This window comes from Pogona vitticeps, chromosome 10 (genome assembly GCF_051106095.1).
Source record: "Pogona vitticeps strain Pit_001003342236 chromosome 10, PviZW2.1, whole genome shotgun sequence".
Classification (NCBI taxonomy): Eukaryota; Metazoa; Chordata; class Lepidosauria; order Squamata; family Agamidae; genus Pogona; species Pogona vitticeps.
Genome location: NC_135792.1, coordinates 25,437,757 through 25,465,454, shown reverse-complemented (window position 1 = coordinate 25,465,454; position 27,698 = coordinate 25,437,757). Strand labels below are relative to the sequence as shown.

The following is a 27,698-nucleotide window of genomic DNA, read 5'->3' as shown; positions in this document are numbered from 1 at the left end:
TCCAAGTCTTTGAAAAGTGCATGTCTCCCCTTAGTCTTCTTTTCTCAAGGCTGCGTGGTGTCCGGTTGTTTTAAAAGTGTGGTTGTTAAAGGCCACTCCTTCTTCTCCACTGCTTTTGGTTCATATTGCATGATCCTGTGCCATGAACATGCAAAGAGAGTAATACCGTACCTTAGTTCAGCGAGGCTTCCTCCCCATTAAATGTCCCAAAGACCGTAGGTAGCCACAGTGTTGGGTCTTGGCCAAAGCCATAAAGACCAGTCTTCACATCCTTGTCTGATAGCTCAGTGGTTTAGGTCTCTGCCGAAGGTCGGGAGTTCGATTCCCCACTTCTGCGCCTCCTCGGCAAAGGTCTGGACTGGATGATCCACAGGGCCCCTTCTTGCTCTGCAGTTCTAAGGTGCTGTTGATGATGATCATTCTGTTAACAATCTAAAACTTGCCAACTCCATCTGGTATTTGAGGGAGAACATCCCACAAGAGATTTTTCTCCACCTCTAGCAGTAAAATTATAAGGACAAAATAGCCTGGAGGTTGTGTCCCTTAGAGACAGGAGGACTCCCGGTCAGTGGGAAAACAGATCAAGGAAGGTAGAGAAGACTCAGAAGTGGTTCCCCATCTCCTTCCTTTAGGGGCGCCCTGGGACGGTGCAGCTTGCCCAAGGCTAGCCAGGCTGGCTCTTCTCCTAGGGGGGCGGAGGGGGGGGGGCGATCCTGGCTCTGCAACCAGCTATGTATCTAACTCCCCGACCTATCCAGCCACCTTGCAACACCTTTGCAGCGGGACCCCTGCATCCCTGGCGGCGCTTTCATCAGTTGCCATCCACAGATGCAGGGAGTTAAAGCACAAGGTTGATGTACAGACCCGCGGTTTGCCACTAAACCGGTGCCTCCGTGGCTCCGAGGAAGTGGCTCTGCAGCCAGGAAAGCTCGCAGCGAAATCAAACCCGCTGGGCTTGCAGATGGCCCGATCCTTCGGTTGTTGTGCCTCCGTTGTTTGCTACAGAAGCCAAGGGGACCGGCCTTTTCCTCGCCTCTGCATCTGCGCGTCTAAAGCTTAGACGCTCCGCGGGAAAGGGTTAAGCGGGATGCTCGGGGAGGGTTGGGCCGGCCCTCGGCGCTCCTGTGGGGGCTTGGGCGCTCGCCGTGGCCCTGCCCTCCTCCGCCTCTGCCCGCCTGCCTTGCCAGCCAGCCAGCCTTGCCAGCCAGCCCGGGGGAACGCGGCCGGGCGGACGCGCCGTTGGGGCACCATGAGCCGTGCGTAAAAGCGCAGCGCTCCTGGGCACCTTCCGCGCCGGCTCGTCTCTGCCCGCCGGCTTGCTTGCTTGCTTGCCTGCCTACCTGCCTGCCTCCCCGACCGGGGTGTCCCTCCTTTGGTCCCCTCGCCCTGTTGAGCGTCCCCTGCGGGGGGGAGCCCCCGAAGATGTCCGAGTTCCCGGCCAAAGTCAGCACCCGCACCAGCAGCCCCGCCGGGGCGCCCGGCCTCAGCTCCTCCGCCGTGGACTTCCAGTTCCTCAAGTCTCTCTTTGCGATCCTGATGATCGTGGAAATCGTGAGTACCGGCGGGCACTCGAGGTGGCGTAACGAAGCGCCCCATCCTTCCCGGGCCCCCGACGTGTTTTTCAATTAAAACTCCAGAACTGGAAAAGAGGGGGTGCCTCTGAGCCCGTGCAGAGTGGGTTTCCCCCCCTTTCTAGGAAAAGCGGAGCTAGCTAAGGCTTTCTTATGGCATGCCCTTGGAGAAGGTGTGCCCGACCCTTGCTAGATACGGAAGAAAGGAAGGAGCTGATGATGGACAGAAGGAAGGAAGGAAGGAAGGTGGGTGTGCAATGGGTTGGGAGATCTAGAAGCAAGGGTGAGGGCTACCTTTGTTAGATCACTGATAAAAACAGGTCAGCTTTTGAATCCTGCAGGACTCCACATCAGGGTGGGCACCGATGAGCTTGGCAGTGTTGAGAAGGGGTGCCATGCCAGGCCTGATGAAGTGTCCTGTAGGGCTTGAAAGCTTGCCTGTTTCTGAGGGTTTAATGGTCTGATAAAAGGATCGCCTCCCCTTGGTTTTAGATTTTGGCAGGAAAATTGATCCAAGCTAGGCCAGCGGTGAGGGTCACCCCTCCCACGCCTCTGATTTGGGTGAGCTTCTGCTGCTTTGGATGAACTTCCTAGCTTAAAGCAAGGCTGCAAGGCTCCTGGGAAACAAAGCTTCACACCCTTACCAAAAGAAATTGGGAGAGACATGCCCTTCCCGCAACCAGGGGGAAGCTGGGCTGTTGGTCCTCCCTTGCTTCCTTCTACAACCAGGGAGCCTTTCCTTCCTTCCCTCCCTGGCCATGTTTGAAGGCAAGAGGCAATAAAGGTGTGACAGTGAGGACTAGAACATTGATGGTGACACAAAAAGAGCCGGAGAACTTGGAAGAGTAAGGTTTTGGGACTACAGTTCCCAGAATCCCCCAGGCAGCGTGGCGACTGTAGGCCAAAAAAAAAGAGAGGCACTTTCCCCACACATTGTGAAAGAGCGAAGACCTACTTCTGAGGATAAACAAGAAACTCTTAACTTGTGTCTGCCCCAAACTGAAGAAGGGTAAAGTGTGGTGTGGTTTCCATATGTATTTTGGAGAAAGGAGCTACCGAATATTGTTATTTTTAAACTCTTGGTCATGTAAAGTAATGCGTACTTCTAAGCATGCACAGAGTAGCTTTTGTTACCATGGTGTGCCATCAACTTCCCACTTGGAGTAACTCTATATATTGATCACCTCCAAAAAGTTCTGTCTTCAACAGCTCTTGCAAACTCAAGCCTGTGGCTTCCTTGATTGATTGAATCAATCCATGTCTTATTTGGTTTTCCTCTTTTCCTGCTGCCTTCAACGACTCCCAAGCCTGTCTTTTGCAATGAGTCCTATCTTCTCATGATGTGACCCCAAAATAGGGTAGGTCTCGGGCTTGGTCCTTTAGTCCTCGATTAAGTAGCTTTTACTTCCACAATTTCAGATTGTGTGTAGGAAGCAGGAGGAGACTCTCATTTTTCAAAACAAGAGTCAAAAATAAATGAAAATATTGTGCTCTCTTTAAAACAAACAGATGTCTTTCCCCACTGTGAGATCTGATTTCTTTGTAAGGGGCAGTTATCCTGTACTCTGCCCATCCTCTCCCGGACCTTCTCTCCTACTCTCCAGAGACCTTTGGGTGGTGTAGGCGGCATATAAGTTAACTAAATAAAATAAATAAATAAAGTACTCACCTGCTTGCCAGCTAGGTCTGCATTTTTTGCACCCGTCATGAGGGTTGTCAGTGTCATCTGAAACAAAAGAGCCCAACACATGGAATGGCAAGAGAGAGGAAAGAAGGTCCGGGAAAGCGGTTAGCGAGGAGAGGGCAGAAAGGATGGAAATGAAAGCTGGCCATGAGAACTGCAGGTGGTTTATTCCCCACTGCTTTCAAGGAAAAGGTTACCAGGTTCCTTCTGAAAGCTGGGAAGCTCTCCTCCTTTCTGGACCCATCAGCTTTGTGCTGGGTAACCCCTCTCCCTCCCACCCACCCCCACCCTAAGGACCAGAACGGTCTCGTAAACCTGCAAAAGTCCATTTGCATGAGGATTGCAATGTGGACTGCTTGGGGAGCAGTCTGGTGGAACACAACACACAGGGAAATGCGCTCCAGGCTGACCCAAAGCTGGAACTCCCCCCCGCTGCTGCCACATACAAAGAAAACACAAAATTCATAAGGCACTTAATACATCCATCCTGACACCAAGTGCCCCCCTCCTACAGGGCTCTCTGAAGACCTGCTGCATTGGCTTTATTCACACTACCCTGTTCCCTTCCCAAAACCACATTGATTCTTTTGATGGCACATGACCCTTCCTTTGAATGAATACTTAATCAACAAAAGTTCCCCCTATATCTCTAAAGACATTTTTGCTTGTCAACCCCTTTTTCAAATTTAGTATCACAAGTTTGTTGATCATTAATAGCAATATTCCATACTTCTTTATACTATCCATTTAATGCAACCCCATGCTTTAATTCCCAGTATTTAGCTCTGATTAATCTTCCTGCAGATGCTAAGTTTAGAATAAATTCTTTTACTGTTCAATAGCTGGAACTTTCTGGCTCCTACTTTCCAGGGGCCTAGCTGGAGTAGACAGAAAGGTGGTTTTAAGGGAGACTGCTCCCATCAAAGTGGCTCTTTCCAGTGTGATCGGGAGCACAGCTTTGCGGCCTTCTGATCACATCCTGAGAACCTGAATATGACCCCACCAAGGCAGGCAGCTCCATCACCCTCTTCTCTTTCCTTTCCTGCACTCTTTGCTGGAATATCCCACACCAGCCTGGCTACTGGTGAGTTATCTGGAGAGCTGCACTAGAAAAAAATATATATATAAGCGTCTCCAAGCTCTGCTGGTGTCATTGTTTCAACAGCCTTTTGCGCCAAGAGGATTGGGCAGGGCTGTGCTTGGTGCCCGCGGGAATGCGCTACCCATTCAATGAATATTAGGCAGGGATTGGATTTTGTTTCGTTTTGTTTTGAGCTACGTTTTATAGCCGTGGCACAGTATGTGCTCTGATGCCCCGGGAGGGTCATGGTGTGAGTTGAAATGAATAGCTGTTTACTGGAAGGAGAGATTCTTTTGTTCGGCGTTTGCCTGGATTCCGCTGGAACAGGGTGTATTGATGTGAGCAGACGCTGTGGGATCGGCTTTGTTTCCCCCGTGGTCCAAAATCCAACTGAGAAAACCATAAAGAGGAGGGTGTTTTCTCTTATGGCGGATTGTCCCATCGCATGGCTGATCGTGTTTGCACGGTCAGTGTTGCAATCGGTACGTGACTGGGTGTGCAAAGAAAAGTGTGTTGGAGAACGGATGCTTGCACAATTGTTCTTTTGCAATTGTATCAATAAATAGGATTTGGGCCTTCAAATTCTTGCGTAAACGAAAGGGATTTGGGCCTTTGGATGCTTGCGTAAACAAAAGGGATTCGGGCCTTCGAATTCTTGGGTAGACAAAAGGGACTCGGGACTTCAAATTCTTGCCTAAACAAAAGGGATTCGGGTCTTCGAATTCTTGCCTAAACAAAAGGGATTTGGGCCTTCGAATTCTTGCGTAAACAAAAGGGATTTGGGTCTTCAAATTCTTGGGTAGACAAAAGGAATTCGGGACTTCGAATTCTTGCCTAAACAAATGGGATTCGGGTCTTCGAATTCTTGCGTAAACAAAAGGGATTTGGGTCTTCGAATTCTTGCGTAAACAAAAGGGATTTGGATCTTCGAATTCTTGCGTAAACAAAAGGGATTTGGACCTTTGAATTCTTGTGTAAACAAAAGGGATTTGGACCTTCGAATTCTTGCGTAAACAAAAGGGAGTTGGGCCTTCGAAGTCTTACGTCCATGGACTAGAATGACAGCCAAGAAGCTTAGGCAGGTGGGTGTAGCTTGTCCATGTGGCTCTCATCAGAGCACATGGACCCAAACTATGAGTCACATACAACAACATATGAGTCACATACAACATATACCTCTTTCCCACCCCTCCCCCCAGGATGTCTTGATTTCAGCAAGAAACCCCGTTTAATTTAGAAGAGGAATATGGCTTGTGTTCTCCAGGTTGCAAAACAATGGCAAACTACCAAGAGGTTTACCCTTGTGTGCGTTGAATTCTCATGTGTTCTTCCATTCAAGAAATTAGTAGGAGAAAATAAATAAATAAATAAAAGGTTTCATTCCTTACAATTGAACAGATCAAACAGCAAACTGACAGACACGACTGCATTCAACAACAGATCTCAACAGACACTAGGGGGGGGGGAGCTCTAAGCAAAAAGGTGGGGCTCTCTTTGAACTCAGAGGCAGGAGGGAACTATTGTTTCGTCCTGTTAGTGACTGACAGTTATCTCAGCCCAGAAAGGCCCTCCCACCGGAGGCCGTATGCAAGGTTGCAAACAGTCCAATGGAAATGAAGATAGAAATCCAAACATACAACTGGCTTTTAGCAAAGGGCATTATTGGTGTATGCTTCTAGAAATCTTGCATTCCATTTCCAAACACAAGTTGCTCCAGGAATCAGTGCAGGACAATGTGCTCCTGGATAAATGCATAACATCTCTTGTGCTTTTGAGTGAGATGGAATATACTTGGGGTTGAACATGAATGTGGCCTGCAAAATAAAAGACCACGCAGCAGCCACCTGCAGAACCCCGGCAGGGCAATTTAGAAAATGGTTTGCTTAGCCACAGATTAAGTGGAAGGCTTCTCGATTCAGCTTGTAAATGAAAACCCTTTGGCCCTTGTTGTGGGAATTTGACAGGGGGCGCTGATATTTTCTGAAGTTTATACAGCACATTCCTGGGAACAAGGCCATACAGGCTGACTTCCGAGGAATTATGGTTCTTTTTTTTTTTAAATCAGGGGTTCTATTTTTGAGCCCATCGTTGGGTCTTTAAACTGGGCTTCTGTTTCTCACCTGAAGCTCAGCGGCTCTCTGCCAGGGATGCTTTATAGCTGCGGATTGCCTGCCTTGGTCGTGGGCTGGGCTAGATGACCTTTGGGTTGCCCTCCCACTCGGTCATCCCAGGATTCTTCCGTCATGCTGTCGGCCTCCCAGCTTGGCTACCCGCTGCCCAGCCCCCTCCCTTGGCACCCTCTCCTCCGCTCTCCTTCCCAGTCCGCGGGCAACCTCACGGCTTTGTCGGAGAGGCCGCCCTGCGTGGAGGGGAGGGCTCGGCGTGGGCGTGCAAGCATTTCGGCTATGCCAGGCATGAGAGCGAGTTGGGGAGGCAGACGTGTTTAAGTGTCCGAGAGTCCGGCAAAGTTCAGTGGCCCAAACAAACTCTCCCCCCCCCATGAAATCTGTCCAGGCTGGATGTTGACTAGGCCACAAAGGCATTGCAGAAAGACGCCAGCCTTTCACTCCTTCAGGTGTCTTGCTCATCCCTGGATGCAGAAGAAACAGATAAAAGAACAGCTTCTGTTTTTGATATTCTCGTGGCCTCATCAAGGTACCAACCATTCTTCAGCTTGTGTACAAGGACCACACACAACGTTCCCCCCTCTCTGTGTGCATGTGTATGCGCGCGAGCATGCATGTGCATGCATGTGCATCCGGATCCTGCATGGGCTGGCTGGAAGGTCATTTGAGGAGACAACTGGTGGTGGAGCCAGAGGTTGGGAGTTCGATTCCCCCTACTGGCTTCCTTCACAAAGGCTGGACCTGATGATCTCAAGGGTCCCTTCCAGCTCTGCCCATTCTGAGAGGGTTGCAGGTTCCAGGCGTTTTGAGAGAGGAAGGGCAGGATCTTTGTCCGGCCTTTGCATGTTGGTAAGAGGATCCCTAGGCAAGCGTTCGACCGCACTCTGGGCATGAGGAGAGCCTGGTGCTGCCGTTGAGCTGCCCCTTGCTGTTGGAAGAAGAGGGGGGAGACATGAAACAGAGGATTCAGCTCATGCACCTTGAATCGGGTGGAACAGGACCGTTCCATAGGGGCATCTTACCGAGTAAGCAACCTCTCCTGAATTTCCCTCCTTGGCAAAGTTATTAAAATGCATCCTCCATTTCATACAGTGACTGTTGTAGCGGCTCCAGCAGGGCTCAAGGTGGACTCTGTGACCTGCCCCCATCTTTGCACAACAACCCTATGAGGTAGGACAGGCCAAACCCCCCAAGATCAGCCTATGCATTCCATGACTCAGCATAGACTAGCATCTTGATTCCAATCCCAAACACTGCCCACCCTCTCACACTGGCGTGGTGCTGCCTCTGTCACTCCATGCCTCAAAACCTGACCTGGCACCATCTCATTCGCTGCTCACGATGGTCCTGGAGGCGTTGCGGCCTCTTGTGGTCAGACTGCCTCGGGCTCGGCTGTGGGGCAGCTTCTCAATTGTGCTTCTGGATTCCTGTACCAAGATCTTTTAAAAAGAAAAAAAGAAATCTATTGTGGGGGTGGCAACACTGGACATAAAAAGGAGGCATTGTCCGGGCTCAAGCCCTAGGAGGAGGAGACCCGGGCCGTTTTGTGCCAGAGAGAAACAATGCCCTTTTGGGCCACACAACATGCCTTTCATGGCCTCCAGCACTGAAGACGTCCTGCAGAGTCACCGGTGGTCAATCAAGAGCCCCCTCCAGCTGCTGCTTCAACAGGCAGCCTCCTCCTCCTCCTCCCCATCTGCACCCTTTTAATGGGTGCAGGATGCCCGCACTACCGACTTGGGATCTGGGAAGGGTTCAGGGTGGCAGAATATTGGGAACCTTGCATTTTTTTATTCAGACCAGCACTTCCCCGAAACGCAGGATCAGGAACTTTGGGCAAGGCAGGCTGAACCATCTTATAGCCCTCAGATAGAAAAAGACCACGCTGTGCTCCTAGCATGCCACTGAAGGACTGGCTGGAAAGAGAGTAACTGGTGCAAGAATGTCACTGTTTGGTGAAGACTGGAATACAGAACTGCCCAGCCCTAGTCAAACAATCTGATCCTTCAGTTGTAGCGGAGGCGAGATTTGAACTTGACAGTGTCTCCATTCACCTTTTCTGTTTCTATCACCATGGCTGGTTTCGGGGGCAGAGTGAAATTTTGAATGCTGCGAACACTTTCCTTTCCAGCATGCAGGTCTTAAAAGTTATGCTCTCTCCAATTCTTGTACTGCATTCAGATTCCTGTTGAGATTTTTTTTAGATTGTTTATCCTAACCAAATTAAAGTGCATCTTTGATGTATATTTTTGATGTGGTTTTTCACCCATTGGGAAATGACTCCAGACAACATAGGAGGAAAAGAGCAGGGTATTTGTGGATGGCTTGTTTACCTGCGTTTTGGGGCAGCTGCCGAAGCCCTGGTTGCCTTAGCCGTGGCCGTGGCAGACGGAAACTCAGAGCGACGGAGTCCCGGAGCTAAGAAAGGCAGTGAGTTCCCAGCCCCTTAGGAGGGATCATGTTTCTCTGAAATGGGCAAACAAACAGGACTCATAGGTAGCCATGGACACCAATAGCACTTCATAGGTTCCTGACGCCGACACCGACGCATGCAGGGGCTCGAGAGGAAGCCAGGAGGATGTGGGCAAGGTTGCTAAAGGGCTGGGTTGCCTGGCAGCCGCAAATCCCAGGAACCTGTAGCGCCAGCTGCCGAATGATGGCAAGACCTTTTTCCAGTGGAGCGTATCAGCCAACTATCCTTATTTGGTGTATGGTTGCATCCAAGTGTCTTTCGGTTAAGCCAGCATGGAAAAGCCAGTCCAGGAAGAGATGATTGAGGAAAGAGGTGGGGGAAATGATTTTTGACCCCACCACCCAGTTTCACTGCTCCCTCCCAAAGCTGCATTTCTGGATTATTATTATTTTAAAGTCGGGCTACTGTTATATACATTTGTTTGGAAACTAGAAGCTTGCGATCTCGCTTATAGGCATGAAAATTCAGAGACAACAAAAGCCGGGAGTTATATTGTTAGATAATACCTGTGTGTCTACATTCTGCCTTCAAAAACTAAACTCCTGGGTCATGGGGGGAATGTAAGAATTTAAGTTATTGACTGCATGCTGTGTGACCAGTGATGAGAAAAGTCACATTTTTACACTACAGCTTCCAGAATTCTCCAGTTTGCATTGCTTAATTGGTTTCATACCTGAGGTTTGACATGTATTTATCTGTTTAATTTGTGCCACTGCTGGACAGCAACATGGTTGAGGTCTCTGGCTGCCTCGTCAGAGGTTGGGAGTTTGATTCCCCCACCGGGCTTCCTTGACAAGGACTGGATTCCATGATCTATAGGATCTCTCCAACCTCTGCAGTTCTAAGATTACTAGATCTCACTTGTCTTGTAATATTAGGACCACAGGGCTCATGAGACTTAAACAACAACAACACAGAGATATAAATCAAAATGCAATAAGTAAATACATTTCTTCTTGTTCCACTCCTTCTAGAGGTTGGTAACCAGAGTAGCTAAATTTTTTTATTTTGGACGCAGGCCATGGTACGCAATGATGATGCCTTTGCATCCAAACTGGTTTCTCAGGTTCTTTAGTCAATGAGTCCTTTTCTTTCCCACCTTTCTTTTCTGAACTTATTTTATTTAGAAGGACCAAATGCTTAAAACACCATTAAACCAATTATCCTTTGGAAAAAAATAAATAAATGCATTAAAATCCATTTAAAAGTAGATTGGGGGGCGGAATATCTCTTCCTCCATTCATAATCCCATTCTTCATCAGGCCTCATTTGACCCAAATCTTCCTGAATTAAAATGTTTTTACTTCCTACTGGAAGGAGAACAGGGAGGGCTGCAGAACTTGGGAGCAGCCACCAAGAAAGCCCTGTCTTGTTGCCAAAGGTGCCTGTAAATGTAGTGCCTCTGTTGTCAGTGATTCAGCAGCTCCGGTCGGGGTTTTAATCCTAACTTTACAGGAGGATCCAAGCTGCTCCATCCTGCCCCGCCCCATACATTCAGTACCCTGGAGAGCTCTTTTACAGCATGGACTAAAACCTGAAATAGAGTCGTTACCTCTCTTGGCATCAGAGTGGCCCCCCTGTTCGTCTCCCCATGGAAGTGGCCTCCGCGTGAACGGTTCAGTCTAGATGTGGCACTGCAGCTCTGGAAGGGGAACATCCCCTAGTTGTGCAGCCAGCGAATAGGCAAGGATGCTCAAGGGCTGCATGATGATATAACATGGAAAGAGAAATCCTTGCTCCATAGATTTGCAGTCTATACCTTACAGTACAGCCCATGGAAGAGAGAAGAATGACATGGAGAAGAATGACATCCTTCGGGCACAAATGGTTGGGTTTACCTGAGAAGGGGATCAGGATTAACACCCTCTTTTCCTTCTGCTTCTGTGTTGCACAGGTGCTGGGTTGTCTTGTGTGGGCCCTCATTGCGGACACGTACTACCAGCCTTACCCTTCCTACGGCTGGGTGATGTTCGTCGCCATCTTCTTCTGGCTGGTGACCGTAATCCTCTTCGGGATGTACCTCCTTCGTCTCCAGATGAAGCTGTACATGATCCCGTGGCCAATCGTGGTGAGTACATGTGAAGGCTGGGGAGAGCCAGAGTCTTCTTTGAGCTTTGAAACCACCCTGGCTGTGTCTTTGGTCAACACCCGTGGTCCAGACTCAAGACTCAAGAAGGCACGACTCTTGTATTGGGCTATTTGCAACCAAGGTCTGCTTTTAATACTCAGAAAAGAGAAAGCAAATGGGCGGAGGCATTTGTAACGCAAATCAATGCGCTGCCCAGCATAGGTTGCGTGTTCACATTATAAGTGTTCTCCAGCAGGAGATGCTTTGAGGAGTCAGAAGGTGTCCCTCACAGAGCAATGAAGGGGCAATTTGCAGACCGGGGGGCTCCAATGCTCGACACAATTAGACAGTACCATTTTGGGGACAGTTGGGTTGACAGTTTCTATGCACATCTACTTAGAAGTCAGTCTGTCAAGGTTATTTCTCCCTTGTCTACGATGGCAACCTCAATTTGATTTCAGGAGGTTAAAATTTGTGTTAATTTATATTTATCACATTATTTTATTTGGGGCATATGCTCTGTGAAGACTCAGGGAAAAGTGAGTAGTCATGAGGTAGAGGGAAGAATAGTCAAACATGCCATAAAACAGCTTTATGTCTTCCTAAACAATCACTATTTTATTTCTCAGACTGTATTTCACAGTTTTAAATGAGATTCTTATCTATGCTTGATTTTTAAAAATGTTTTTACACCCTTGTAATGCTTGAGGAAGGGCTGTCCAATGAAATACAGTGAAGATCTGCTTTTTAAAAATATGATTTCGATTCCAACCATCCTGAAAGTGTATAATCGCTTTTAAAACTTACTTTAGGAAATTCACACACCCTACTTATCTAAAGGAAAGCTAATCTTAAAGGGTGATGCTATATCTGCAAGTAAAAGAGCAGGGCCGTTTCCACAGATAAAATAATGTGGTTTTAGACTGCAAACAGTGCACTCATTTACTTTTGAGTCAGCTCTGTGGAACTTTACTTCTAATTAAACCCGTGTAGGATTGTGCACCTCCATCTGTCCTGTAAATTGCTTTATGTCCTCTTTAGGTCTCTGGAAACCACTCCATATTTTAAGCTACTACATTGACGTGCATTTAAAAATAACCTTGTGTTAAACCTTTTGAATGGGATGTGGTGGCACTGTGGGTTAAACCACAGAAGCCTCTGTGCTGCAAGGTTGGAAGACCAGCCGTCATAATATCGAATCCATGCGATGGAGGGAGCTCCCGTTGCTTGTGCCAGCTCCTGCCAACCTAGCGGTTCGAAAGCATGCAAAATGCAAAATGCGAGTAGATAAATACGTAGGTACCACCTTGGTGGGAAGGTCACGGCGTTCCGTGTCTAGTCGCGCTGGCCACGTGACAACGGAAACTGTCTTCGGACAAATGCTGGCTCTGTGGCTTGGAGACGGGGATCAGCACCGCACCCTAGAGTCAGACACGACCGGACTCAATGTCAAGGGGAACCTTTACCTTTACCTAAACCTTTTAAAGATGCAAATTAGCCATTATTTTACGTTACTGAAAATTTGCAAAGTGACACTCTTAGAAGGCACTCAAAGCTTTGTGTCTGTTAAAGGGAGCTGAGAGCCAGACGCACAAATGAATAATTAAAATGGTCCCATTTCGGAGCTGTTCGGCAGGTCCTTTTCTCTTCTGCCGTGCTGGCTGATTTCTGCTTGTTTTGTGCCCGGCCAAAGAGCAGATACTGGAATGCAACAGTGCTTTTATTGTGACACTTTCATAACCAGTATGACCAGAATCCGTGCAGCCATCTAAGCATAAACTGTGGCAAACGTTCCAGAACTGAATGGGCAAATGCATCTCGTTCCCCACCCCCCTTTGCGCAGAGAACATTCTGTTCTGGTGACATTTATAAGCTGTGAATGTAACTGTCACAGGGCATAACCCCAAAACTTGCATGTGCAGATACTCGGTACTGCCACCACACAATTTCTGCTCCAGGGAGGGGTGAGGATGTCTGTTTGAGGAGCCGAAGCAGCTAAGTGGATGCTTTGTACCCAGAAGGTCCCGACGTCAGAGGGATGCGGAAAATGTCACTCTCCAGATGCTGTAGAGCTGCGGTTCCCATGGGCCCTTGTCTGTTTTGACTGGGGACGATGGGATAGGCAAATTTACCCTTTGCCTCCCTCCCTCTCTAGCAAATTGTGATGGCAGGGTTCCTACTTTGGGGGCAGAAATCCCGCGGTGGCCGCTGTGGCCAGAGAGTCATGCAAGGTCCTGGGCAGGTCTTGCAGAACGGCCTCCGAGCCTCTCCGTCTCCCTCTCTCTCTCTTTTTCTCTCCTCCTCAGCTGGTGGTCTTTAACGTTTCGGCCGCCGTCTTGTACGCCACAGCCTTCATCGCCAGCGCCGCCTCGGTGGAGCCCTTCTCCTGGCCCCATTCGCCAGACTACAACCGAAGAGCCTCCGCCTCGGTAGGGTAACGGCTTGAGCTCATTTTCTCCGAGGAGATCGCTGCGAAGATAAATGGTTCCTTTGCTAAGGCGGGGCTGCCGGCCAGCCTGCTTATTCATAAGATGGTGCACATATACGCCGTTGCAGTTGCAATATTTATTTCATAGCTGATGGGCTTTCCTGGCAAAGACTGTTAAGAGCCAGAGTACATGCGGGGTTTTGGTTACGAATGCAGTTCAACTACAGTTCCCATCACTCATCGCCACTGACTCAGCTAGGTGGGGATGATGGGTCTCATGGTCCCAATAGCACCTGGAAGAGGGGTGGGTGGGTTCTTTACTTGCCCTTCAATTAGAACGTTGAACTGGCGCTTGAGAGACGTTGCCTCACAGTTCCTCCCATTAAAGTCACTGGTTGGTCTTGGGCCGGTCCCCTTTCCTCAGCCTGGCCTACCTCGTGGGGCTGTCATGAAAATACAGCTGGGGGAAAAAGGCCTCACGTTCACCATGTTGAGCTCATTGGGCGAGTGGTGGCACATCCATGTAACTGAAACCTAAATAAGACGCTACATCTTTGGTTTCTGCTTTTAAACCAACCCCATCGATGACCCTAGTTGCCCCCATGGGGATGATCCTCCTGGAATTCCCACCCCCACGACCATCTGTACTTATATAAATACTCAGGGGAGGGGAATGGCTTTCTAGGCCATCATCATCAGAGCTTCGAGTACCAGCAATGAGCTAAGATTCAGTAACTGGATGAACAGCTGGGGCTACATCATGCACCCAGCCTTCCTCTCTCGCTCTCTCTGTCTCTCCTCTCTCCCAAGGAGTCCAGTACCAGCCGCCAGCGCGAGAAGCCTTCTGCCGGGCTCCTCCGCCACCCTCGAAGCTGCCTCCACCTGTGCCGGCCAGAGCAGCACCGCCTAAGCTCCCCATCGCAGGCTGCCCGGCTGCCCGCTTGGGAATTAAAAAAAATCCACAGAGCATGAGGCCACGGGCATGACTCAGAGGAAATCAGGGCAGGATTTCAGATGATGGTCTGTCTCTCTCTAGGAATGACTCAGGCCCAGATCCTAGTTTCACTTGTGCCGTCACATCACGGCTAGATGGGTCGTGGTAGCGTCAGCTCTTCTCCGCCTGGCTGTCTGTGGTGCACCCCGTGCTGTAATGATTGTGGGTGTCGGGGGTGCAGGCGGTCTCACGGCTGCATGCAAGAAAGGGAGAGAGGAGGAGGAGGAGGAGGGACCTTTTTTTTGGTGAAACAGGATGATGAGAAATAGCCACGGCGTTCTCTGGTAGCCGGCAGGCTGGCCCTATTCAGGGGGACCTCTGGCACTCTCAGTGAAGACCTGCGAGAGGGATATGCGGAATCCAAATCACAATACTAGCTTTATTGCTCACCTTCACTACACTGGGGAGGGGGGGGGGAATACATGCCAAAAGCTGCTCTGGAAAGCTGTCCGAGTTGAGAGCCGTGGGCTGGACAAGATGGAGTTGACAAAACAGACTGTCAGAGCTGGGCATTCTTGTCTCTTGGGCAGCTTACTGCGCCCCCCCCCCCCGATTCAATAGGGACCACTCCAGTTGGGACGAGCACTTCCATTTAATCATCAGGGTGAGCTTCTCCCCCCCCCCCCCCGGCCCCTGCTGTGCTCACGTCCTCCTCTCTCCCTCTCTTTGCAGTTCTTTGCCTGCCTGGTGATGATAGGCTACGGAGTCAGCGCCTGCCTCAGCATCCGAGCCTGGAAAGGGTACGGCAGCAACGCCGCCAGCAGCCAAGCGACGGTTCCCAATCACGCCTAAGAACGGAGGGGGCCATTCTGAATCAACGTGGCTCAGCTCGGTGGTACTGTAGTATGGCAGAGACTGTGGGGACTTTTCGGTGCTCAGTTCTCTCCCCGGCCCCCCGTTTCCTTCCCTTCAGCATGGCCCACATCAAGACGCTCTTCTAACCCCACCTGTCGCAGGTGAAGTGCCTGACCCCTTCCTCCCACTAACCAGCATCCTTGCTGGACTGGCTCGAGACCTGGTTGAGCCACAGGGACCGAATGCTTCGTAAGGCTGGCAAGAGACGCCTCGGCGCTGGCCGGTTTACACTTCCCATGATTCCTGGGTTTGGGAACCACGTCAGCGCAAGCTGGCCGTTAAAAATAACACGGTGCCCAAAATACCGCTGCATGTCAGGCCGGGGTTTCCCCTTTTCCCCTCTGGAGACAGCCAAGATGGATCCAGGCTAGGGACCCCTGGCATGCAGAGCAGATGTTCTCGCCGAGCGATGGCCGAAAGCTGCGGGAAACGGTTGGTGGCGTGGGGTGAAGACGACGACCCACCTTCTCCGGTGGCCATGGGTGCCGTCTGCACTGGCCCAGAGGGGGCCTGTCTCTGGGGTGGTCAAGCCTGCGGCACATCTCACCACAACTAAATCGACTAAAACACAAACAGCGAGCCCCGTCTCCTCCCTTTCCGTCAGCCACTTGCAGCTTCTGTGTAAATAATATGTGATGGTTAACTTAGCAGTAGAGGTGCTTCGCCTGCAAGCGAACCCTGCCAGTATTTTATTATTTCTAAAAATAAAATCATTTCGTTTGAACGGAAAACCACCCCTAAAACTCTCACCTTTGTCCACCAAGGGCCTTCTGGAATCTGACTTATCAGGGGAGGGTGCTGGCATCCACAGCTTGCTCCTTTCTTATGAAGCGCCACAGAATCTAAAAATAACAGCTACTCTGTAATAAAAGCATACATGCACCAAAGGGTAGGTTGCGCTGGTTTGGTAAGGATATAAAGAGAAATGAAACATTAAAGGACAGATTTCTTTAACTCCACTTAACAAGTGCAAATGAATACATATGTCTGGCCCTCTCCAGGGTTCTGTATTTAGATAGCCCGAAGGGATTATCTTTGAAAAGCAGTATAGAAGTATATAAATAAATAAATATTTTAACTTCTGTTGTTTAATTCAACACAAAAACATGACAGTTTTTTTAAAAAAAAGTATCTCCAGAAGGTTTCTTTTGCTAGCGGGATGATTCTTAGCGTTGAGCTTCATTACAAGACATACATTAACAAACCAATGAAAGAAGTAACAGCGTATTCACCAAGGGAATCTAGACTGCAAGTGTATTCTTCACAGGGCACACATAACGCTTCCTATGCAGTTTGCCCCCCCCAACACATGCACACATTGTCTTAGGTAGGTCCAATGCAAATAGAACATCTTCTGAACAACCTGTTCAGTTTCAGCATCAATTAATCCAAGGGACGCCAACCAGCCTTTTGCAACTCTATACCCACAACCTCATCATCTCTAGCGAAAGGGCGTTTAACCTAATATGGATAGAGGCCACCTGGTTGCAGTAGGAGTTCTTTAAACACCTGTGGGTATGATTTGGAGGGGGGGAACTTCCCCACTGTGTTGCTGATCCAGATGTGAAGGCGGGCTACAAGGACAAGCTTGAGTTTCCAACATTCCTGCTGCACAGCATCACTCAAGGTTGAAATGGTCATCCCAACTTTCCCAGCTGAGGGCATGCAGCAACGTGTGATGTGGTTGTGAGCATTGAGTAGCCCTGCCAGAACATCTGATCCACGCATCTGGCATAGCCAGGATGCAAGAAGACACAGGATCGTCTCCAGGCTATTTTCATACGAGGGCGGCAGAAGCTGACGTAGAAGTATTGCACCATCCAAAAGGTTTCTCACACATACATTTATCATTTCATGAGGGTAGAAAGACACTTCTGCAGAAGGAAATGTTTCCTTTTTGTGTCTGTTTTAAATCTAACCCCAATGGATCTCGGACTCTCCTAAGCAATTTTGTCATTCCAGGGAGATCTTTGTAATCAAAAACCAGTTTTAGCTGTCACTTTCCTGAAAGAAAGCCAAGAAACTTAGTTCTCAGAGAGCAGTCGCTGAGGATCCTTGTGGGGGAACTCAGTTTAATTTTTTTACACGGGCAAACACCCCACATGGCAAACTTAAAGCCAGCTTAGCTATCACAAAGGAACTTGTCCAACGATAATACTATGTGGGGAAAAGGTATGACATTTTCATCTGGTCTCCCCAAATTATAGCCCTCAAGGGCCCTTGGAGCTGTTAAAGAGTTAAGCTTAAGCACAAATATACCAAACACAGAACGTACGGAGGTCCCTGTTTATGCTAAAATATATACTCTTGGTAGTAACAATACATGGTTGTAATGCTTTCCAGAAGAACAAAATTTTGGTTTTCCAGGGGAGCAAAGTCCCTTCTGAAGTTCAAGTGGAAGGATTTAAGTTTGAGTCAAGAGAGTTAAAACAGTCAAGCCTGGGATAGAGGAAAACATACACATTCACAATTCCTCTCTCTCTATATATAATATATATATATTCATATCAAACACACAAACATACAGAACCTGCTAAAGCTCAATATGTGTCATTTGAAACCATAAAAACCATTTTGATAGGTATTTTGTGGTTCTGATGCTTTGTAGAGGCTGCACAATTAGAACCACTTCACACGAGGTGTGTGTTCCATGACAACTATCTCACAAAAGAGATGTGGCAGGACTTTGTGGGTTTTTATTATTATTTTAAATAGATTGTTGCACTTCTTCATTTCCATGACATAAAATGGACGTGGAGCAGGCACCGAATGAGGCCAGGTGCCTAAGGGATCATTATTCTACCAAGCCCAGAGGCAACACTAGTCACTGATTAGGGGAAACACTTCATTCATATGAGTACAAGCTGAAAACTAGCTGAAAATGTTTGCTTGCCATAGGGTGCTTTTCTGCCTCTCCTGGCCTGCCCACCCCCGCGGAGGCAGCTGTCTTTCGGAGGCCAAAGCTAGTGTCGCAGGATGTTGTGGGAAGGCGACGTGGCAGACTTGCTTAAGGGTGTCACCACCAATCCGCTGCTTAAGTCCAGACCTCGACCTTCTTTCTCCTAGACAGAGACACAAAAACCAATCTCAGCTCCGTGGCCTTTCTAAATAGCGGGCTTTCAATCAGGAAGTGAATGGTTCTCAGAAGAACATTTGGGCTTTTATTTTCTGCAGTGCTGGGGGCCAGATATTCCACATGGGATCGGGCACCTACTGTGGAAACCCTGGATGACCAAAAGATTAGCAAAGAGCTCACCGGTTGTCAGCTGCTAAGGATGAAGCCGGAGAGGAGAAGGCAAGGGATAGGGCCCGATTCCACAGCCTGGTGTCTTTTAGGGGCTGCTATTCCATGTTTCCCAGCCTCGCTGTAGGCCAGCTGGCCTCCGGGACCCATGTCCTACCCAGCAGGCTTGCTCAATGCCTCCCTCAATCACCCATGCGCAGGGCTCTCTCTTGGTAACTGAAGCTAGAGCCCACGCAACACCGGTCAGCCCGATCTGCCAAACCGCGGCAAGTGCCTTTCTCCGGTATAAACATTCTGAAATCTCTCTTGCCCCTGACTCTCCAAATGCAAAGGGAGGGGAAATCACTGCAGCTGAAGGTTAGAAAGCACCTGCGTTACAAATTCAATCCCAGGAATCTCCCGCTGGTTCACCCTCGGCTAGCTGATTTAATTGGACTGCATGGTCAGCGTATCATCTAGGCTTTGGGCTACTCACAGCTCTGTAATCCAGGAACATTTCTTTAAAGGCCAGAAAGTCAGTAAACGTGAGGAGCATGTCAAAAATATCCCCAGCTATTTCATCCTTGTGTTGCCTTAAAAAAAGAGAGAGAGATTAAGATGTGTTATTAACAGAGAAAGACATACCGGACATTAAAGGCCATGAGGTTACAAAATCTAAACTCGGGGGAAAAAAGCTTACTAGGAAGACACCTCCCCCCCCTCAACACACACATTTTCACTTTTACATTTTATGTACTCCATATAAGGCCTTTACAGAAAAGGAAAGCAACAGGCCTGCTAAGGGCAGCCTTACATAATCATCCCTCAGCAATCATCTGTTGGCATGAGGTAAAATACAAACTGATCATGTGTTTGTCAAGAGGAAGAATAAAGGCCACATCCACCAAAAAGACAAAGCAGGGAGAGGACACAGAAATCCACAAACACACATGACTACAATATTTTAAAAATTATACAAGCATTTCCGAAGAAAGAAAGAAAGAAACAAACAAACCCACATGGGGCTTTCACACATTTCTTCTCTTACACCTGGGGATTCCCCCACCTCACCCCCGCTTTCCACAGATATACCGATAGCAGCCATCGGTGATTTCTGTGGCTGCAGAAGCTAGCAGGGGAGACGTGCTGCAGGAAGCAGAGACCTTTCCTTCAGCTCTATTCATGGGTGTCCAGTTTACGTGGGCAACGTGTGCCTGAGAGTGGACACAGGGGGAAAACTGTACACTCGGGCTTTAGATTCCAGCCGAGTGCATTGAGGATCTGTTAGCTTAGAATTGCCATCTGGGACAAAATCAAATAGATCTGATCATTGAATTACTCACTGGACACCAGACGTCATTCTGCAGTCTAACACGGAAACAACTGAACCATATTTCCAAAAAACAACAACAGGGTTAGCCGTGTGGCCCTTCATACAGTCCAGGAGTACAAGAAGCGATTCCCTTTATTTAGACGACTTAAAATGAAACATTCGAGGTAAGCTTGGGTGAATAAGATCCACTGAAGGAACTCAGAAGTACACCAAATGGCCCTAAGTCTGCAGGCCATTAAGTCCCTTAAAACAGAAAGAATACAGTGAACACTGACAGCGAAAGCACCCCGCTTACTGTAACGACAAGGTGAATGCAGACATGCTGAAGCCGGGAATCCTATCCAAGAGCTTCTCTTCAATGTATTTCTCAACTAAGCAGATCTAGAAAAGGGGGAGCATTATATTATTATTGATATCTGAAAACAACAGAAGGGAAAAAAAAAAACCCTCACTGTTTGCTTGGGGAAAAAAAAGGTTCGCAAAGACTGGCCAACACTAACTTGACTTGGAATGGCTGGAGTACATGTAGGATCCATAGGTAAGAGAAGCTCTAATCAGGCACTCCAAACAAACTGGAATCACTGGGATAGGAGTAGGAAGGGAGGGATGGCCCAGGGAGCTGGGGCTTGAGCACTCCTCCTTCCCTGCAGGCATGCAAGGTGGGATTTGGGGCTGCACGTGCACATGGCCACATATCACCTTCAACACACCTGATCCTTTCTGCCTGGTTAGGAGTTGAATAGGAGATGAGAGAGGACTAAGGAAAGATTCCTGGCTGGAAACTTAAGAAAGCCATCACAGCTAACGATGGAGGGCTGGACGGACCACAGATGTTTGATATAATTCACCTCCTTTCCACCTTCTGCCGTGTTCCCTGAATCAGCTGCAGGGCACAGTTTGGGGGCAATGCCAAGGTGTGGGAAGTCCATTCGGGGGATAAAATTACAGTCCTAACCTGTGCCTATCTTGTCTGCAGCCACAGTACTTAAGTCTCATTTCCACCCAAGTAGGTGACTTAAGCCTGAATGCCCTCAACATGCTGGCTCTCTGCCTATCTTACAGGCCCTGCTAAAACTCACTAGAATCCAGCCTCTTTCAAAAGACCAAGCTCATCAATATGTGCAGAAAAGAGGATGCAAATAAAACACATGCACTTACATATTCATTAAAAATAGGTGTGTAAATTAGCTTATTCTCCTCTGTGTCGTCAAACTCTTGGTAGTACTTCTCCATGAAGTTTCTCTGTATCAGCTGGAAGTCATCATCTGAAATCACACAACAGTCACCGCCAGTGTGACCACAGAACTGGCAGACAGTAGCTGCATTCATTCGGGTGCTGTCCCCAACTTCGAGTCTAGTACATTGTGCCCTGCCTCGGCTATGACAACAGCGCAGCTGTAGTTCAACAGCAGCCGGTCTATGCAGCAGGCGGCATTTCTTGCTAGCTAGCAGAGCCCCCTCCCTCTCCCTCCTTGGAGTGTAAGGACTTCTTGGCATGGGCATAAACAAAGCGGAGCCTGCAAGTTGCACCCAGAGAACGGAGCTGGGTGAGCAACAGGTGATGTAACAATTCCTTAGAAAATTCAACATGTACACAAACTGTAGCCCTTTAACTAAACTAGGTTAGCTCAACTGCCCTGGTCGATTCACATACAGCCTTGCCTACTGAGCAGTTGTGCGATAACGGGAGTGCTTAATTACCTCTGATGCCTATTGCCTGAGACTCCACATACTACACACTCATTGAGAGCGGTCTTTCACCCTGTGGCTCATAAAATAGGCTCAGTTGAAAAGCAAGGAGTGGTTTTCCTTCTGAGCTCCACCTCTCCTAAAACAGGAGCCAGACTCGGAAAAGATGGGGAGGAATTTGACCAAAGAATTCCATTCCTATGTGAAAGGTAAGGAAGGCTTCCAAATCCCAGCCTCGGCTAGAGACAGCTGCCTCAGCATTACACTCCCCCAGCTATAGAGGGACATCCAACACCACCTTCTCTCTCCAGCATCGGCCATAATCCTATTGGAGATTTACCCTGGCATAAGATTAATTGTGCAGATCATGGCAGAGAATTGCCACTACTTAACAGACTGCCATCTGCATTCCCTTGACTGGCACACTACCAGGAACGTGAGCAAGCAACTCATTAATTATCAGCAACGTTACTTTCTTTTTCTCCTGTGTCACTAAAGGAACTGCTCAGGAACTTTACAAGCCATATAACCAGTAAAATGATCAAGATAACACACACAAACATGTGTACGTATATATGCACAAACAGATAAAGCCTGGAGAGTCGATGAAAAAGGCAAGAGAGTTAAGATACCTCTTTAATATATACACATAGGAAGAAATGGGCACAGAAGTGTGACCAGCCAACCAACCAACCGAACCCAGTTGCGGCCAAGCAGCTGTGAACATGATACAACGATTATCTGTTGAAAGCAGCACTGTGTAAATGATAGCTTACCCATTATGATGTCTTCCAAATATCCGACAACAGCATCAAATTCAGCATCAGAAGGCGAAGAGCTAAAAAAAAGATAAGAGCAAACAAGATGTTGGTTACTTACTACAGTAGAAATCAGAAATGCAGGTTAATATATGAGTATGAAATAGTTCTATTGGTAGTTCATCTACCCCTGATGATTTATTTCTTCCTAGTGCTTTCAGAGCAGCTTTTACATCACTTTCTACAACTGCAGGTTCTTTATCTCATACGATTCTTCTTCAAAGGAGTCTCTGATCCTTTTATCTCTTCTCTATAGGTCTCCAGTATACTGTTTCCACCTTTTCTTTATTTTCTCCTGGTCAGATAGCATGCTTCCTTGTTGGTCATTCAGCATTTCTAATCTAGGCTTAAATTCCCCTCTGATTTCTTGGATCTTCTGGAAGACATCTTTTGTTTCCCCTATTTTCTTGTTCTTCTCTATCTCTTTGCATTGATTATTGTAATAGTTTGACTTTATATGACAGTCGCTGAAAACCTGCATTCAGGTTTCTGACCCTATTTCTGCCACCTTTTAATTTTGTTTCTCACCTTGTCCTTTACAATTTTAAGTGTTTCCTGTTATCTATCTAGGTTTTTCTATTTTTACTACAGAATTTGTATTTTTGCATTCTTCCCTAATAATATCTCTGGTTTCAAACCACAGTTCTTCCGGTTCACAGTAACTGAGTTTAGTAATGCAAATCTCTTCCTTTTGTGGATTTGAAATTCATCAGGAATACTGTTTAAACATTTTGGCACTACAACTCTTTTAGTGTTCTTTTTCAGTTTTGCTCTCATGTTGAATATTAACAGTTCATGAGCAGTCTCACAATCTGCTCCTGGTCTTGTTTTGCCTAAGAGAATACAGCTTCTCCATCTTCTGCTTCCAGTTACATAGTCTGCTTGGTTTCCACATTGAGCATCTGGTGATATCCAAATGTGCAGCTGTCTGTTCAGTTGCTTGAAACATGTCTTTGCAATAAACAGATTGCTGGCTTTGCAGTTCTTGCTTCATTTCTCCCTCCTAGGTCAAACGTCTTCATAAAATTTGCTTTTGCCTTGTTCCCTGCTTTTGTGTTCCAGTCACCTATGTTTATAAGCATGTCTTCTAAGCCATTTTCTATATTTCAGAATAAACATAACAGGCAATCAGAAATGAGAAGTAGTTCTCTACGTCCACCTCCATCCTGTCTCATTTTAGAGCTGAGCCTGGATTCCAAATTTTAAACATGAAGGCACCACGTAAGATTTTGGGAAAGATACTGTTCTTCCGTTTCTGCTCCGCTGGCATTATGTGGGAACAGGACTGAAATGTACAATAATAAACAATGTCATGGACAAAAAGGAGGAAATGTTGCTCCTAACCTGATTCGTACAAGATGGACACAGAATAGTTGAAGTCCTTATTGTGTGACTTACTGCCATCTAGCCATGTAGGAGGAGGATAACAACAGCCTCTCTAGCTCAGAGTATCTTTATTGCTGCAACTGAAAACTCAGGTGATCTAAGCTGAGTCAAACATAATAACAGTGCCCTGCGACTTTCACACAATATTTGATTTGCTTGGATATTTAACTAATGCAATCAAGACACAGTGATGTGGACTTTTGAAAGACAAGGATACTGGAAGAGCAGATAGAGAATAGGACAGGATATGGTAGCTAGATAAGGAAAGAAAGAAATCCTTAACATTATGAATTTTAACTTTAAAATTCCCAGTGACTCCTCTCTATGGTAACAGAAAAGTTCATAAGATTTCACTTAACACTTTATGAATAGCTCCTGTTCCCACCTAAAGCGTTACCATAAATATTACGGCACAAAGACCAGGGTTACAGCCACTGCTGGATATGTTTTGCTTTGGTTATACCTGAGCTTTACATAAAACTCTCATATTGTACCTCTAAGACTCTGTGGCTTTTCGGGCCCTGCTATGTTCGGTTTCTGATCTCTTACCCATAAATATATACAGATACAATCTTTCTCTTGAGGAGAACACGTCCTTCCTCTGAGACTCTGCTCCAGCCAAGTGTACGTGCTACAATGAATACATTTATGTTTACCACTGCAGAGGACTCTCTAAGGTTGTGGTTGCAAGATTAATGTCCTTCTGTTTTAGGAATTATGTTGTTTTTTCAACAGCTGCACCAAAACATCCTTACAGGAGTTGATACTGTTACTGCGCTAAAATCTCACACTGCATTGATTTTTATGTTTCAGATGCTACTCTGTGGACTGAACTGTTTACAGTTTATAGTGATACGGAAATAGAAAGATACTTACATAGACACACCAAAGTTTTCTTCTTCTAACGTCTCCATTGCTGCTTCGCCACCTGTTTTAAGGAGCACAGATTTAAACACTTAAATTTGGCCTCAGCACCAAGGTGCGGGATATTGTCCGGTCAATTTTTAATAGGGGCCATTGAGTCCAAGGTTCTGCTCCACAGTGGCCAACCGAGTACTTAAAGAAAGCTCAGAAGCAACGTGTGAGCACAACAGAACCCTCCATAAATGATTTCCCAGCAACTGGGGAATGCTAGTTCTGACAGAGGCGAGCCCTTTGGGTCATCAAATGGAATTCATTTTGCAATCGATGTACTACAATAACAATTGAGTGCTGCCCAGTCAATTAGAACTTATGGGGACCCTTTCTAGAGTTTGCTAGGTAGCAAGTACAGTGGTGCCTCGCTAGACAGTTACTCTGCATGATAGTTTTTTTTTTTTTTTGCTAGACATTGAGTTTTTGCAATGGCTATAGCAATTCGCAAAACAGTGATTCCTATGGGGGAATTTTGCTGCACAATGTTTGGTCCCTGCTTCACAAACCGATTTTCGCTAGACGATGATTTTGACAGCTTCCTCCGCGGTCACAAAATGGGTGTTTTTGGGACCTAAGCTTCGCAAGACAGCTATTTAAACAGCTGATCGGCAGTTCACAAAGCGGCTTTCCTATGGCTGATCTTTACTAGACAACGACGATTCTTTCCCATTGGAACACATTAAACAGGTTTCAATGCATTCCAATGGGGAAATGCTTTTTTGCTAGACAATGATTTCGCTAAACAGCGATTTCAGTGGAATGGATTATCATCGTTTAGCGAAGCACCACTGTATTCAGAAGTGGTTCACCCTGCCCTTCTTCTGGGGGTGCCCTGGGACCAAGGTCACCCCGTCTGGCTCTTTTCCTGGAATGCAAAGCGGGGAATTGAACTCCCAACCTTAGACTCTGCAGTCAGAGCTTTAAACCACTGAGCAATCCAGGAAGTTTAGACTACAAGTAAATAAATAAAAATTGCCTAAGATTAATTCACACCCTTCATCATGCACAGAGGGAAACGGCTGAATTACAGGAAAATAGGTTCCTAAGAATACAAATATCTAATACCCAAAGGAAGACCTCCATGCTATGCTCTGGATTTCAAGAGCCTGTTGCTGATCAGGAGGGCTTTTCCAGAAAAATAAAGCTGGCTTGGATAAACAGGGCCAGGCATTTTCTTAAAGAGAAAGCTACCCATAACTTGTTTCCATTCAGAGGTGGACAGCCAAAAAGGCAGACTGAGATGCAATCACACCGTTCTGGCCCTTTTGAAGTAGATTTGTTTTCCCTCCAGTCGTGTAATAATGCCAAAATTAGACCAACTCTCTCTCTCTCCTTTATGCAGCCGAAAGGAAAACAGCCTGGGATGGAAGCCGGAAGGCCAGGAAGGATGCATGTAAAGGTGGAAGTGCGGTGACGATCCCTTCTTCTCGCATTCTTGCCACTCTTCTTTTAATTCCAAATAGATGTAAGACAGATAAAGGCGGCCATCTGTCAGAGAGACTTTTGAACCCTTACCTCCGGAGGGGGGCTGGACTAGATGGCCTTTGGTGTCCCCCTGCTCTCACCTTCCATTACTCTCTATATTTTCCACACTTGGGTAGGGGTGCGTGTGTTGTGTGTGTGTGTGTGTGTGTAAAAACGCAACCTGCAGGCAAGTGGCCGCCACCGGGCGAGGAAGGCACCGCAGCGCTTTTCCTCTATCGTGGCGGAGGGTTCGAGAAGCTTTCCAGGGGAAGCAGAGCCTCCACAGTCAGGGGCACTCTACCCCTCCCCCCAAAGTAGGAGATGCTTTGGGGGGGGGAAAGGAAGGGGTTCTGGGCGCCTTGGGTCGGGAGACCACTCTGGAAAACGGGGCCCCTGCCTTGCCTTGGGGAGACCCAACAGGGCGCCGCCGCCGCTATGATGGAGCCTCCTCGTTCAGAGGCAGTCTACCTCTAACTACCGGGCCGCCCCTCCCCAAGGGTCCGGGTCGTGCTCCTCCAGCCCTCGCCCTCCAGCCCCTCTCACCGCCCGGAGGAAGACGAAAGCGAAGCCCTCCAACTCCTCCATACACTCCGTTGAAAGGGCCGCGGCCTCCTTTTTTTTTTTCCCTCCCGTTGCCTAGGCAGCAGCCACTTCCGGTAGCGGGGTCAGCTCCGGCCAATGGCGGGCAGGAAAGGAAGCCAATCGGGCGGCTTGGGAGGAACGAGCGTCTCGCCCAGCCAATCAGAAGCGCAGAAAGACAACCCTCTCCAAAAGGGGCGTGGAGAGGGAGCGCGGCCTTCTCTAGGGGGCGCGGCCTCGACCGCTTCTCTAGGTTCAAAAGGAAACCAGCCACGAAATACAGCGGGGTAGCTTTTCCTATTGTTGAACTACATATCCCATCATTATGAACTGCTGACCCACACACCTGGGAGGCGCCTCCTCGGGAAAGGCTCCTCTTTCAGTAGCAAGCATACAGGTCACATGCAGAGTAATAATAATAAAAAAGCAACAGGTCTTTTTGCCCAACCTCATAAACTTCAGATACACTGCCTTTCACCGTGGAAGCTCCATTCCTAGGTCAAGAGATGTTAATCCGCCTATCCTTCTCTCAAGATTTTTTAAATGCTTAACCTTTAAAGGTGGGATGGCAGACTTGTGTGGCCCCTTCCAGATACTATGGAAACACCTCTTGCCACTGTTTATTCTGGGTGATGGAACTGGAGCACAACAAACCGGAAAGCTACATACGGTATTCCCTTACGTATCTTGAAAATGAGCTGCTCACATTCCACTGAAAAACATATCTGGGTCACTCTTGAATGTTTAGTACCAGAACTGGGAAACATACCCAAACCTTTCACACAAAGCTACTTGTGTGTTTTCCCCAAGCTTTCTTGGTTCCGGCAGCCTAAAAATGCTTCACATAAATACATTTTAAAAAGCAAAGTCCCATTAAATTGTATTTTTTTAAAAAAAAAGCTAATTCAGGTCCGGTCACAAGGAAAGAAATGGAAATGGAGCTCTCCAATCTTTTTTACAGGTTATGAAGTGTCAAGGCTGAAGGAGGGCCAGAACCGTCAAAAAGTGTAA

The 27,698-nt window shown here is 47.6% G+C and overlaps 2 protein-coding genes across 2 annotated transcripts; one reads left to right on the top strand and one right to left on the bottom strand.

Annotated features, from left to right (window-relative positions):
- Positions 1-1,085: 1,085 nt before the first annotated feature.
- Positions 1,086-15,513, top strand: PLLP (plasmolipin). The gene is made up of 4 exons (XM_020806130.3): positions 1,086-1,551; positions 10,830-11,003; positions 13,310-13,432; positions 15,098-15,513. Exons 1-4 carry the CDS (start codon positions 1,423-1,425, stop codon positions 15,215-15,217), a joined length of 546 nt encoding a protein of 181 aa, XP_020661789.3. The 5' UTR covers positions 1,086-1,422; the 3' UTR covers positions 15,218-15,513.
- Positions 15,514-16,350: 837 nt separating this feature from the next.
- Positions 16,351-26,796, bottom strand: ARL2BP (ARF like GTPase 2 binding protein). Its single transcript, XM_020806131.3, has 7 exons — positions 26,652-26,796; positions 24,606-24,657; positions 22,302-22,363; positions 20,995-21,101; positions 20,132-20,217; positions 19,000-19,096; positions 16,351-18,342 (listed from the first exon to the last, which is right to left on the bottom strand). The coding sequence occupies exons 2-7, from the start codon at positions 24,641-24,643 to the stop codon at positions 18,244-18,246; spliced, it is 489 nt and encodes a 162-aa protein (XP_020661790.3). The 5' UTR covers positions 24,644-24,657; positions 26,652-26,796; the 3' UTR covers positions 16,351-18,243.
- Positions 26,797-27,698: the final 902 nt, after the last annotated feature.